We start from the raw sequence: 13,780 nt of genomic DNA on the forward strand, positions 1-13,780 counted from the left end.
ATTCACTCCCCTAGGCTGAAGCTGTACCTGAAGAACAAGATATAGCAGTCCATGAGGATGACCTTTCAGGGTCTACAAATGAACTCCCTGGAGCATTTGAATGCAGTGATAGCCTTAGTCTGGACATGACAGAAACTGAAGAGAAAGCTGACAGGCTGGAACAATTTGCTCTTGCTAGGTACTTTGATGCACTATTATTCACACAAGTTCTTTTACAATGTACAACAAAACAACAACAAGGTGGTAGTTAATGGAATGGATGTTTTAGCCACAGGAGTTATAAAATTCTCATGAGTTTGGAGCAATGAGAAGACAATGCCCTGATTACCTGCACAATTATCACACAACTGAAAAAAAAAAAGCAAAACAAAACCAAGCTTTTAATTCTAGGAAAAATAAGATATAAAAGTTACGTACATTTATGCAGCTAGGCATTATGTATATAATATGCTTAATTAAAATAAAAAGATTTATTTTTTATTTGCAGTAATGGAGATATTACCTAGGTACCTGTTCAACAGATCAGATATGTATTCATCCTTCTGATTTCTCATGAAACAAAGTCTCAGTATTGTTAAAAATCCCAGCTATATGCTCTTAAGGCTGCTTGTGAGTGTGGCTGGACCCCAGTATATGTTATAAAAAGGCTGTAAGATATTTTTACATGCCATTGGGAGCTCTTCCAGGTTTTGTATGCTGAGTTAGACTGCAGTTAGCCTGGGGAGGGGGAGAGAGAGAGAGAGCTTTATTCCCCTGTAAAATTACAGCCTTCTTCAGTGAAATGATAGTACAAGGAAACAATTCAAGTGTTCTGGAATGGAGAAAGATAGATGATAATGACCTGAAGATAGGGAATATGATTTGGAAGTTTATCTCATTGCAGCCAACATCTTGTCATCCTTCAGAAGTAATTTGAAAATTCATTAATTAGGAAGGAGCTGTAATTGGTCCTGTAATTTTATTTCCCTGTTATAGCATATTTTATCCGCCACCTTCTTGGTATTTTCCTTTCATCACCTTTTTCTGTTTTCTCTTTCAGTTTTGGGGATGTTGATCGAAATGCCTCCCCTCCTCCCTCACCCTTTTTTTCCGCCATCCTTGCTGCATTTCAGCCAGCAGCATGTGATGATGCAGAAGAAGCCTGGCGTAGTCATATCAACCAGCTCATGTGTGACTCTGATGGTTCCTGTGCAGTTTATACATTTCATGTGTTCTCTTCCCTGTTTAAGGTGAGAAAATAAGTTTAAGATGCAAAATCATAATTTCTGTTGTGTGGCAATTAGTATTTCTTGATAGCAGCCCCAGTAATGAATTACTATATATATAAGTCTTGTAATTTTGCATACAGCAGAATTGCTGTGCTACATTTTGATTCAGCACTGTCTTCTGTGACCAGTTTTGTCATGAAAATACTATGTATCTCATACTTGCAGGTTTGGAGGTCATGTTGCAAAATACACATCCACTTTAAAGAGTGTTTCCTTCAGTACTTTACAAACAGACTGCAGGAACAGTAACTTCAAAAGACAAGGAACTAACCTTTTTAAACTGTTGTTAATCTGTTCTTTTATCTCAAACTCTTGAAATCTGAGCGTGTTCATATAAATGTCAGCATAATTAAATGGTTTGTACCTACTCATCTGCATAGAAATACCCAGGTGCTACCATGTAACATAAATTCCAGAGACTGAGTCTGCAGACTAGAAATACATTTCTCTTTTCTAAAACTTTATGCTTGCAAAGATAAGAATCTTGCAAAAAGATAAGAAAAGAAGGAGTCAAATGTGCACGTTGTTCTAAGGAATGATTGTCTGGTTTTACCTGTAGCTAGTTTTAAAACCTTTTTTAATTGTTTCTCCTGCAGCTGCAGGATGGTTAGCATGCTCCAGCAGTGAAAGCAGTAGCCAGGTAACTTCAGTACCTATGATCTCAGAGTACACAACGTTTTATTAACAAGGAATACCCTGTTAATAAATTCACAGGATCTTTTCTTCCTTCTAAAACTAACCTAAAACTATGAAAGACGCATCCTACAGTAAGAAACTCTTCTTCATCATGTTTTCTCTGTGCTCCACTGGAGTTTTGTGTCTTATTTACCTACACATTGTCCTCCTTTAAACATTATGCCACTGTAAATATGGGTTTCTTATAAGCATTCTTTTAAACACTCATAAATAACCATTTGGAAGGGGAAAAAACCCGCAGTGCTGACTTGAGTGTTAATCCTGTGTTTATTCATTATGTCGGCTTTTCTGTCTTAATCTCAGTGCTAGAGGTTAATAGGCCTATCTGTTTAGAGACTTATTTGCCCTTGATTGTCCTCTTTGAAGAGGTGAAAAGGAACTGGTGTTGCACTTCTGAAGACTAAATAAATAATACTGTGTAATGAAAGACATAAACATCACTTGTAAAGTACCTGTTTAACTCCAAATCCCAGTATGCACACACTACATTTGCTGTTGTGCATGCCCTGTATTCAGAAGATACCCTACTCATTTTCTTCAGTTGATATTGGAGGAGAAAGAAAAAGGCATTAATAGTATCAACAACTTACAATTTTTAGCTGGCGTCACTGCCATCTTTTTAGTTTATAAAATTAACTTTGTTTTTACTTTAGTATTATTTTCCCTTATTTTTTCATAAGATCCCGGCTTGTCTGGAATTGTATTTTGTTTGCACTATTAAACTTTACTACTCATCTCCCAACTTTGACTTTAGACCCTCATTAACAGGAAATTTCAGAAACAAATCCTGTATGTGCTAAGCTTGCAATGCAAAGTACTGCCAAAATATTTGACTGTGAAACAAAATCCTTGTTTGGAGGAGCTTGTCAACTAAATACTTGGTGAAGTGAAAGAAGTGCATTTTCCAGGGCACCTACATTTCAGTCCTGTATTAAGTTAATGGTATCTTGGATGTTTGCCCACAACATACTAAACTTGTTTAAAATTCCTGGAATTATTGAAGCACTTTTCCTGTAAACAAGTCAGAGATGTCTGGATTATCTTTACTGCTGCCTCTTCATCTTGCCTCAAATTTAATGTCTTTCAGCAGATCAGACAGCTGCAAGTCAAGTAGATTTCAGATTTAGCAAGTACTTTCCACAATCAAACTCTTTAGTTATGTATAGTCCTCTTCCCAGGAGAGGAAACATGAGGTTAAGAAGAAAGCTTTCTGAGAATATTTTTTTATTATTTACATGGACAGTGACTATATGCAGGTATATATTTATTCATAATATGCTGACAGCTGGCATTACTATTCACAGTAACCTCATTTCATTCAAGGTCTGCATTCAGACTTTGCTTGATAGATTTCAGCTCCTAGTCTGCACCTAAAAGGACATAGCCGAGATGATAATTTATTGTAGAGCTGTTAGCCCATGTAATCGCACAATGAATATATTTACTGAAGTATTATACATTGATAGCAAAGTATAGTCTCTCACTGTTTCACACTTAATAATTTAAAACACTCTTCAAGAACCATTATCATCTTAGCTGTAGATTGATTGTTGCTTTTATGAATATCTGAAAAGGAAAGGAGTAAAGAAAGAATATCTCTTACTTTTTCTCTAATCTGTCTCCTCACTGCCTCAGATTTACAAACTCAGTTGTTGTTCCCCAGGAGGGCATTGCAGCAACTAAACAGGTTACCCAAAGCCTTGAGAAATGTTGGAGATATTAAGGCTCAGCGAGTTAAAAGCAAGTCTGACACAATCTGGGGTCAGCAATAGTCCCACTTGGAGTTGAAGGTTGCATCAGATGTTCTCCAGAGGTCCTTTTCAACCAAGGTCTCTTAGATTCTCTTTCCTAATCTGTTGTTTTAAATTTCCTTCCACTTCTTTGTTCTCAGCTGGGTCTTTTCTGTTGATTAAGATCAAATCTAGATCTCTTTGCTTTGCCAGGAGAGTTATCAGCAGCAGTTTCATGAAGACTTGGCTGAATCTTTCTTTCCGGAAGACATCACAGTAGTAAATCTCCAGTGGTCACCAAGCCCTATGATTCAGATGATTCTGCTAGTTGCTTATAAAAATAATAATTTATCTGGTTTAGTGGTAATTAGTGATAACCCCTTGCCTCTAACAGACTCAGTGCAGCAGAAAATCTGTACCATGTGCTGAGTGAGGTGTGTAGCACTTTGTTTCTGTGTTGAAGTAAGATGGTAGAAACAGTAAGACCAGCAGCAGTCTGCCTTCTCCCTGTCTGTGCTCAGATGGGCTGTTGAGATGCTTTCAAGAGAGATTCACAAATAAGTAGTAATGAAATAGATTGGTACAGGAACTCTGACCATTTTGTAAATCATTGATAGTGTATCTCACTAATCAGTTGCCTGGCTTTAGTTACTTAACTTCCATGCACCAGTGCAGGAGCAGCAACAGGCTGCTTCTATGTCTATCATCTAGACTGCATTTGGGAAGTGCTTCACTCCAGTGAGAGAGTACTTATGGTGCAGGTCCTAACCTACCTTCCTCCGAGAAATGCCTTTGGTAGCAAATAAATGTTGCATACATTTATTTTTAAAAATATTCTCATATTGCTCCTATCTGCTGAGCACTAGGCTTTAATGAGATATATTTGGGCAGTGAAAACTGATGGGTATTCATCAAAATCATTGTTTCAGTTAGTGCAAGTTTAATAAATTATTTTTATTCATTATTCACTTCATATATTAGTCACTGAAAAGCACTAGAATGTTTCTGGAAGACTAGACTGGTTTAGGACTCAAAACATTAAAAAAATCTGCTGAGAAGAATAATTCCTGGATGCAGTGCAGTATTTCTGGAATCTTCCCAAGCAGCAGTAAAGTTTTAGTAAGAAGGTTCTTCCCACAGGGGAAAACAAAAGGGTTTTTTCTGATTTTTCCGTGCTGCTGTTTGGCATTAGTATGTCCATTATATTATGTGATTAGCCATTTGACAGGAATATTAACAAAACAATGCCCGGAATGGGCAGAAAAAGTAATGTGCTGATCAACTCTGTTAACCCTACAGACACAAGAAAACAAAGCTACCTATAGCTAAAAGGCTTGTAAAGATTGATTTGTCTTTACAGGATGTAAAGAATGCATTTCAGTAGTAGGTTGTGATGAACTCTGTAATTACTTTCACAGCTGCCCAGCTGTACACTGTCTCCAGCATAATGACTCTTATTCATTATCCTAGAGCAGACATTCAGTTCTCCACAGGGAAATGGTCTCTTTTTTACACTTTTTTTGCACTTTATTGTGCAAAGAAAAATAACATGCCATTTGTTAACAAAGCAGAGCAGCTCATGCTTGAGTAAATAATGTAATAAACTGTATTTTACCTTCCAGAATATTCAGAAAAGATTCTGCTTCCTAACCTGTGATGCAGCTAGTTACTTGGGAGACAACTTGAGAGGAATAGGCTCCAAGTTTGTGAGGTCTTCTCAGATGTTAACAACATGTTCAGAATGTCCCACCCTCTTTGTAGATGCAGAAACAGTGAGTATATTCCTTTCAAAAGTCATGTACTTCATTGCAGTCTGTTATTTTACTGGCTGTTCACTTTTGAGCAACTCCTGAACAAATATGTCAAAAAGGAATTCTCCTCCTATCTTGTATTTTTTATCTGCTGTTCATAACCATATTTCCATTCATCTTCTGTATTATTTTACTAGGTAAGTAGTGACAGGTGGGCAGTATAAAATCTTAGACTCATACAACAGTTACAATGTGTTGAGCCTGTGTGCCAAACCCCAGTATAAAGCAGACGCCCACTGGACCCAGCTGGCTCCATAAATGAAAAAGAAGCAGCTATATTTTACATAGTTCATCAGGAAAGATGGTAATATGTGTGGAGGTTTCATTTGAGTCAACTGTGATGTGAGCTGGATGATGCTGGCTGAAGATGAACCAGCTGTGCCCAGGTGGCCAAGAAGGCCAATGGCGAACAGGACCAAAGCAGTGACAGTCCCCCTGTCCTCGGCACTGGTGAGGCCACAGCTCCAATCCTGTGCTCAGTTCTGGGCCCCTCACTACAAGGAGGACATTGAGGGGCTGGAGCGTGTCCAGAGAAGAGCAACGGGGCTGGGGAAAGGTCTGGATCACAAGTCCTGTGAGGAGCAGCTGAGGGAGCTGGGGGTGTTCAGCCTGGAGAAAAGGAGGCTCAGGAGAAACCTCATCCCCCTACAACTGCCAAAAGGAGGGGGTAGCCAGGGTGGTGGGCAGGCTTTTCTGCCTTGCAACCAGCGACAGGACAAGAGGGAACAGTTGTTATGCCAACAACTCCCCTGGTTGTGCCAAAGGAGGTCTAGGTTAGATATTGCGAAAAGTTTCTTCCCTGAAAGAGTGTTAAGTTTTGGAACGGGATGCCCAGGGAAGCAGTAGAGTCACCGTCCCTGGAAATGTTTAAAAAACAAGAGGATGTGGTACTTTGTGATATGGTTTAGTGGGCATGATGGTATTTGTCAAAATTGGACTTGATCTTGAAAGTATTTTTCAACCTCAATTATTCTGCAATTCTATGAAAATATATGTTAGGGAATTAATGAGATGGCCCTTCCCATTATCTTCATTCTGGCTCATGTTTATCCAGCAGCATCAGGAGAGTGTGACTTCCCACACTGAAGTCTAGCGGTAGAAACTGGCCAAGTGTAATCTTGGGCCCACTGCTGTGACTGTGGAAGAGCTGTGCCTTACATCATCAGAGAGATGTGGAGAGAAGCTGGTTAAGCTTTGTGTACTGTTTCATTTTAGAGAAGTCCTCTGCTAAATCATTAAACACAGAGCACAATTTCAATTCCACATTATCATAGGTGCAACTTTTACTTTTCAGTATAGTATCCTAGTTATGTAGATTTTTGCATAAATGTAAATATTTTTCAGTATTAGTATATGTAAATCTAAGTATCCTTTTGCAATATCTTTTTTATACTGTCTACCAATATTTGCGTTCTTTTATAGTGACATTTACAGACCCTTTGATTTCATTTCTCCAGCTGCTCTCTTGTGGCCTTCTTGAGAAGCTGAAGTTCAGTGTTCTAGAGCTGCAGGAGTACCTGGACACATACAACAACAGAAAAGAGGCAACACTCTCGGTATGCTGAATTGTGCTCTTGGTCTTGTCTGTATACTTAGGCTATGTCAGGAAACTGCACAGCCACTGAGATCTGTTTAAACTAACATTCAGTAGAAAAACATGTTTCAGATGCTGGATTCATCGAATGTTTCTTCTTGGACATATGAACCAGAACTAAAAAGTAGCTGTTGTGTCTCTTAATGTTAGAAACGATGGTATCTTTAATACCCCTGGTCTCTCTCCTACTTATTCATTAATTAATTTTCTTAGTTCATGCAATTGAAATACTAATAGAAATCAAGACTACACTTTTTTAAATTACAGTCAAAGGAAATTGTCACAGTCTGTGGTAATAAAAATGCAATTGCATATTTTTATTTACATGATGTGCTGTAAAACTAAAATACTGCTTATCTTTCTTTGAATCAAACCACAGATCTTTTTCATATTTTCTTTAATTTCTTTCTGAAAACAGTGGCTTGCAAACTGCAAAGCAACATTTGCTGGGGGCTCACGAGATGGAGTTATTACCTGCCAGCCAGGGGACTCTGAAGAGAAGGTAATGAATAGCCAGTACTATTTCTCTCCCATAAAGTCACATGTGTGTGATATATCTTGTTCTTGAACCCACAAGAGCCTGCTCTACTTCCTCCTTGATTCTCTGCTGGGCTTGGGCATAATCCAGTTTTCACACTTTAGGCTTGAAGCTATTGTTGTTGCCTCAGTCCTGGCCACAGGAAAAGGGAAATATTCACAGGAGGCACTTCTGCTGTCCTACTCCAGACAAAGAAGCAGAGATGACCCTAACCCTGTGCTCTCCCCTTTAGAAAGATGTTGCAGCAGCAGTTTTCCACAGTGTCTCTGAAAGTCATTCCTGCTGTACTCTCCTTCCATGTTACTACCATTTTATCTTCAGCTGTTGCAGTCTCTGTCTGCCCAACAGCAAAAATGGCCTGGTTGAAATACAATTAGACCAGTAGCTACAAAACAATGACTGCAAAATTATTTATGCTGTAGTTAAGTATTTAGAGCTAAGACAAAATATCTCTTTATAAATTTTTAAGAAAAAATTCATACACACATGTACATGTATTTCTTGATTCCGGTTAAGGAATCATATTTTCACATATCAATACCATCAGCAGTTAATACTGTTATTTGATATACTAAGTATATGTTATTTGATATACTAAAGTGTAGGAAACAGATGGTATCTTGGTGATTTATAATGAGTTAAGGACTGTTATGTTGTTGGGCTGTTTCCTTTTGGAAGAAAAACAGCAGAGTGATGGGAAAAGAGGGAGCTGGACAGAATTAGCCAAAATTGGGAAGCAGGCAAACAGCACGTAGAAAAAAGTGATGTTTCCTCTTCCCATGTATTTTAACTTATAAAAGAAAATTGTGACATATTCAGAACACATACTTGTCTGTTGTAGCTGTTTTTTTCAAATACCTTGTTTTATTCTTATGTTGGTTTCAGTTTGTCTCCTCCTCCAAGTCACTTTATTTTCTTCTGTCTTTATCTTAACCTCTCTTTCTCATCTCTATGTATTTGCCTTCTTGTCTTTGAACTCCCTTGATTTTTGTTTTCTTATGCCATTTTCCAAGACTCCCAAGTCCTTGCCATCCCTGCATTTTGGCTTCCTTGACCTTATTAGCAAATCTGATTTTCTAATAAATCCTCTGGCTGCAATCACAGGCAGTGGCAAAATTGTTCGATCTTCCCTCCCCTAGCACTGGCACCAGCATAAGTTAGTGCATTTAAATAAGATACTCTCTCTTCTGTAATTTTGATGGTGTGCAAGGAAGTTACAAGTGAGCTATTCTTAAGTCTAAAAAGAGAGACCTAGAATACATACCACTGCCTCTCCTGTGAGTACATGGCAGAGTACATGGCACTACAGGGATGTGCATGGGCATTCCATTCCCTCTGATGTACAAACATCCTGAACAGTGACTTCAGACTGTGATGTTACATACCTTGCTGTAGACTAGCTTAATTTATCCTCTGCATCTCTCTTTTGGAAATGCACAGAATGGGATGGAGAATGATACATCTTGCTGATCAACTGCATTGTTTCTTTTTTTTTTTTTTTTAAATAAAGAAATAATGCTAAGGAGAAGGAATAACTTGTGAACTGAACTCATATAGCTGGCCTAAACACTTCTGAAAGTTAGTAAATGTCATATTCCACTTGTGTGGGTTTTTATAACTAGGTGTTCTCTGTTTCGGAATTAAATGTGGGTTTTGTGAAGCCAGGGTTGGTATTTATACTTCTTATCAGACAGACTGAAAAGAAGGGTTTCTCATTCCTTCAGGAGTCCTTGGTTTCTCCCCAGCAGTATTCATTCAGGCAAAAATGCATTATTCCTTGGAAGTCGACAGGATGATCAGGCATATTCCTTTTCTTCTTCTTCACCTCAATTGAAGCAGCTTTTCCCAAAGGAACAATCTGTTTATTCAATGAAAGTGTAATGGGAGGAAAAGACAAGGGAAAACTGAGGAAATGCAATTAGGAAGGGACAAGGAAAAATTACTTCTAGACTGGCAAGTATTTGTTTTCTTATCTTTCCTCTCCACTTCTCCCTCAACACGAAAGGGTAAATAATCTAATAATTGTAGGGGGGAAAAGTCTGTCTTACAGTGGTAGTCACAAGGGAACCTGCCTAAACTCTCAAACTCATAGTCTAGGGCCATAAATCCTGCTGAAAACATCTGTCCTACAAAAAAATTGTTTAGCCAAGCACAAAATCAGGCTACTTACTTCTGGAAAAGGTTCAGAATTGATTGTAAGGAAGAGAAAGCAACAGCTTGCTCTGCAGAAGGCAGAAATCTTAGATTCTTAGAACTCCCTACCTGGTAAAAAGCTTGAGGGGAAAACAGACCCCTTTACAGATGAGACAGATGTGAGACCAAATTCAGCATTGTCACAAGTGGTTGTGTCACAAATGCCTCCTGATACTGGTAACTAATTTGGCACAGTTTCTCTAATCAGATCTTATTTCTGAATAATTGCACATGATTTGTTGACTATTGTTACTGTTACTGAAAATGGGCAAAGGCAAAAATTGTTTATTCTGACATTAAAGAAGCTTGAAATAGAAGTTGTCTAGGTCAGCTGCTAGAGCTAGCAGCTTTTCTGAAATCGGGTAAAAGCTTCATGTCCCAGAATGCCTTTTCCCAGCCTTATTATTGCAACAAATTACATTATTTGAATGTGTGTGATTTATAAGCTTTGATGCTACTTTGAGCAACAAACACAATGACATAGGAGCCAATTTATAGACAAAAGATAACTGTACATGCCATTGTGCTGTCTGTCCAGGTGATAGTCTTATCTAAGTACAGCTATCAGTGCATTCTTCAGCCTTACTAAGAAAGGAGTTTTTTAAATCTGGTCAAAGACTGGATTGGTTTGTTTCTTTGTTTGCTCTTCTGGAAAAACTGTATTTGGAAAATCCTCTTTTTCTTGTCAATTAACCCTGCTAATTCAAATAAATATTTATTTCCCAATGAGATATTCCATTTACTCTAGAAGTCTAAAGTCAGTATGCACCTTTCTCAAACCTTCCTCACCACAAGCTAATGGATGTGAACTTTGCAAACTCAAAATGTTAATGGATATTTAAAACATGCTGCACCCCATAAAAATTTGCCCCCAAAAATCAGAATATACCTGCTGCTGTGAGTTTCCCTGTGGCTAAAGGTACAATCACTCTAGGCCACCAATAAGGCTGGAGGTGTGCCCATTAGTACCACAGTCATCTGGAGCTGAGTTGAGATACAGTAAAGCTCAAGGCACAGTGAGACCACTGTTACGCTACAAATTCTTAACAGTCAATTATCTGATTGTTGCTTGAAAGATCCATGGTTTGACAATGAGGTAAAATTGCCCCAGGTAGGAAACTTCCCTAAAGGAGGGACACAGCTGTGTGTAGATTTCCCCATGCAGGGAAGTTTCTACTATCCTTCAAGACCAGTGGATATTCAAGAATGCACAGCATATGCTGTTCTCTCTGTATCTCTGGTATATATACAAGTTTGTGTATATACTCAACTTCCTAGATCATGGGAAAAGGTTCTGTCTGCTGGCATATTAAGGCAAATAGAATACCTTAATAAAATGCTCTTGCATTTTATAAAACATTGCATGCAGTGGTTATTTTGTTCTGCTGGGACTCTCCTGTGCCAGTAAATCACTGAAGTAATTATGTAACTGTCATCTCTTTTCAGTATGTAAAAATTATTCCTTAAAAAAGCAAGAAAATCTGAGATCTAAAAATTAGTGCCTTGCTGTCTTTCTGGTCTGCTAACAGTACAAAACAGTAATTCTAGGAATAAAAAACTAGAAGTGTTGCTCCTAGGTACTGTGTCCTTCTTAGATGTTGCATTTACTGGCTGCTTTAAAGAATAGTGCAAATGGTCCAAGTACTCTAAATATTTGGTATTTTCAGCTGCCAAAATCACTGTTTGTGTAGTATCTATCAACTAATCTAAAACACTTCCCTTACTCTAAGAATTGAACCAGAAATTGAAAAGTGTGAAGGCTGTGATGATTCCACCTGAGCCCTTGATGCTCTGGAATAAAAGAAATATCACTCGAGCCAGTAATTAATCTCTTCTCAACTTCCAAGGAATCTTTCATTTTATGCTGAAGGAGAGAGGACGTTATAATCATGATATTGGAGACCAGTATGGAGCTGAGCATCGGTGGCTCAGGGAAATTTTGTATCCAGTATATTTTCTTCCAGTGAAGAAGGGTTTTTCATGTAATGTGAAACCCCTTCCTCATCCTTTTTTTTTTTTTTTTTTTTTTTTTTTGCTTGCCCTGGTTTTGGAAATAGTACAGAGGAGACAGTATTTTCTGGCAAAAAAAGACCATGGAATTCACTTATTTGCTGCTTTTGCCTCCCTCTTCCCCCCTCCTTTAAAGTAAATTCCATGGCAAATTAGAAATTATATATGGATTCCAGTATTTCTGAAAGTCCAAGTCAAACTTGGTGGCATGCTAAACTTCAGAGTAGCTTGAGACAGCAAGATTTGAAAAACATGAGCTAGCACACCTGTGAGTTTACTGGAACACAATGATCTGTCTGCTCCTGCTCTTGTCCTCCTATCTTGAATTTAGCTTTATAAAGCTTCATTTATGTAAACTGCATGGAAGCCAAAATATAAAGGATTTTTTTTTAAGAGTACTAAATAGAAGAAGAAACTATTCAAGCAATGTTAAAGGCAAAAAAATAAGCATCACAAGAGCTCAAAGCTTAGTTTGTCATGGTTTTATAGAAAAGTAGTGCAGGATTTTAATACTAAGGCAAATGTAAAGAAAACAGACTGAAATACTTTGTTAGATTCATCAAAGTTAATATTATTTCACATTTCTTTGTTTTGTATTGATGGTAAGGTAAATAATTTTAATAAGAATTCCATGTGCTTATTAACACTGTGTGCATATGCACGGACATCAGGCTATAACCGGGCAGATGTGGTTGTGTTTGTTACTTACAGAATTTACATGATGACTCTCTTCATGTAAAATGTAATGAGATGGTAATATTTATAAAATAAGAAAAGCTGCATTGAGCAAACACAGAGTACAAATGTTAGTTCTTGGCAAAGAGAAGAGGAACACTTATGTTTTGAAGACAGCACTTAGTCCCCTAATCTTTGAAATGCTAATGTAAGTCAATTAGAATTTTTATTACTGTTGCAACAGGATTTAAACTGACATTTTAATGGCTTCAGAATTATAAACCAGTGAATCATTACTGGTCAGAGGAAGGGATACAAGGCTGCCTCAACTTGTGGCATTGCCATGGAGTTAAACAAAACTGGCATTTTTAATGCATTTTTTTCTTTATGATATTCGTAACTTGAAAGTTGTATGCAAAACGTTTCCATTGTAATGTGCCAAGTAATAAGCCCAGCAGCTATAAAACTTATCCTGCCAATTTCATTAGATCTCTTCATCAAAAAAGAGAAGTATTTTTAAACAAGAAAATATTTAGAAATAGCACAGTTCAGTTTTGTTCTCTTGGAAATCCTTTCTAATTGTTTTAGTACTTTGCAATATAAGCTCTTTTTAATAAGAAAGAAAGGTAATTTAAATAAAAGTATTACTTCAAGAGTTATCTAACACTATTTCACTGTAAGTTCTTGAGCTACTGGGTGGGATAAATCTAAACTAATAAATCTGAAGATCTAACAAAGGATATTTAGACTGGAATTTACCATTAGAATTAAAGCTTGATTTTATTAAGAATGCTGTGCATGTTGAATGTGATATTCCAACCACTTATCAGGTTGAGGCAAGCATTGCTAATACTGCTGACAAGTTATGCTATTACAGATGGGCTGTGCTTCCTACTGCATGCATTACACTGACACTATACTTTCTTTCCTTTCCTTTTCTCCTGTGCCATGCTTGCTGTGTAGCAAATGGAATCTCTTGCAGTAAGTTGAAGTTCTTTCATATTTTTTGTCCATCTGTGGATGGGCTAATACACCCCAATTCTACTGTTTTACTTCTAAGCATGTTTTCTTTTTTTTGTTATAATTTTCCTATACAATAGGTGGTTCTAAATGTGGTGACTAAAATAATTTACTAATGTATGTTTTGTGAAGTCAAAAAATACTGTGACAAAATTTTGACACTTTCATATGCTGTTTCAAATGGTCATTTACATACATTTTTACAAAACAAGCTTTTGAATGGATGCAATAGGCCGGGGCAGGAA

General features: G+C 37.4%; 1 protein-coding gene across 8 annotated transcripts in view; it reads left to right on the top strand.

Moving 5' to 3' along the window:
- The window catches only part of FRY (FRY microtubule binding protein), a 201,094-nt gene that overhangs the window by 179,511 nt on the left and 7,803 nt on the right, over positions 1-13,780 (top strand). For 6 of the 8 annotated variants that reach the window (XM_033053179.1, XM_033053180.1, XM_033053174.2 and 3 more), the window contains 6 exons: positions 15-178; positions 1,040-1,229; positions 5,317-5,466; positions 6,963-7,061; positions 7,518-7,601; positions 13,479-13,496. In XM_033053179.1, coding sequence (XP_032909070.1) covers positions 15-178; positions 1,040-1,229; positions 5,317-5,466; positions 6,963-7,061; positions 7,518-7,601; positions 13,479-13,496 — 705 coding nt within the window. The remainder of the gene's footprint in view (positions 1-14; positions 179-1,039; positions 1,230-5,316; positions 5,467-6,962; positions 7,062-7,517; positions 7,602-13,478; positions 13,497-13,780) is intronic. The other 2 variants (XM_033053177.2, XM_033053176.2) reach the window with 1 other exon arrangement.

The sequence above is a fragment of the Catharus ustulatus genome, chromosome 2 (genome assembly GCF_009819885.2).
Source record: "Catharus ustulatus isolate bCatUst1 chromosome 2, bCatUst1.pri.v2, whole genome shotgun sequence".
Lineage (NCBI taxonomy): Eukaryota > Metazoa > Chordata > Aves > Passeriformes > Turdidae > Catharus > Catharus ustulatus.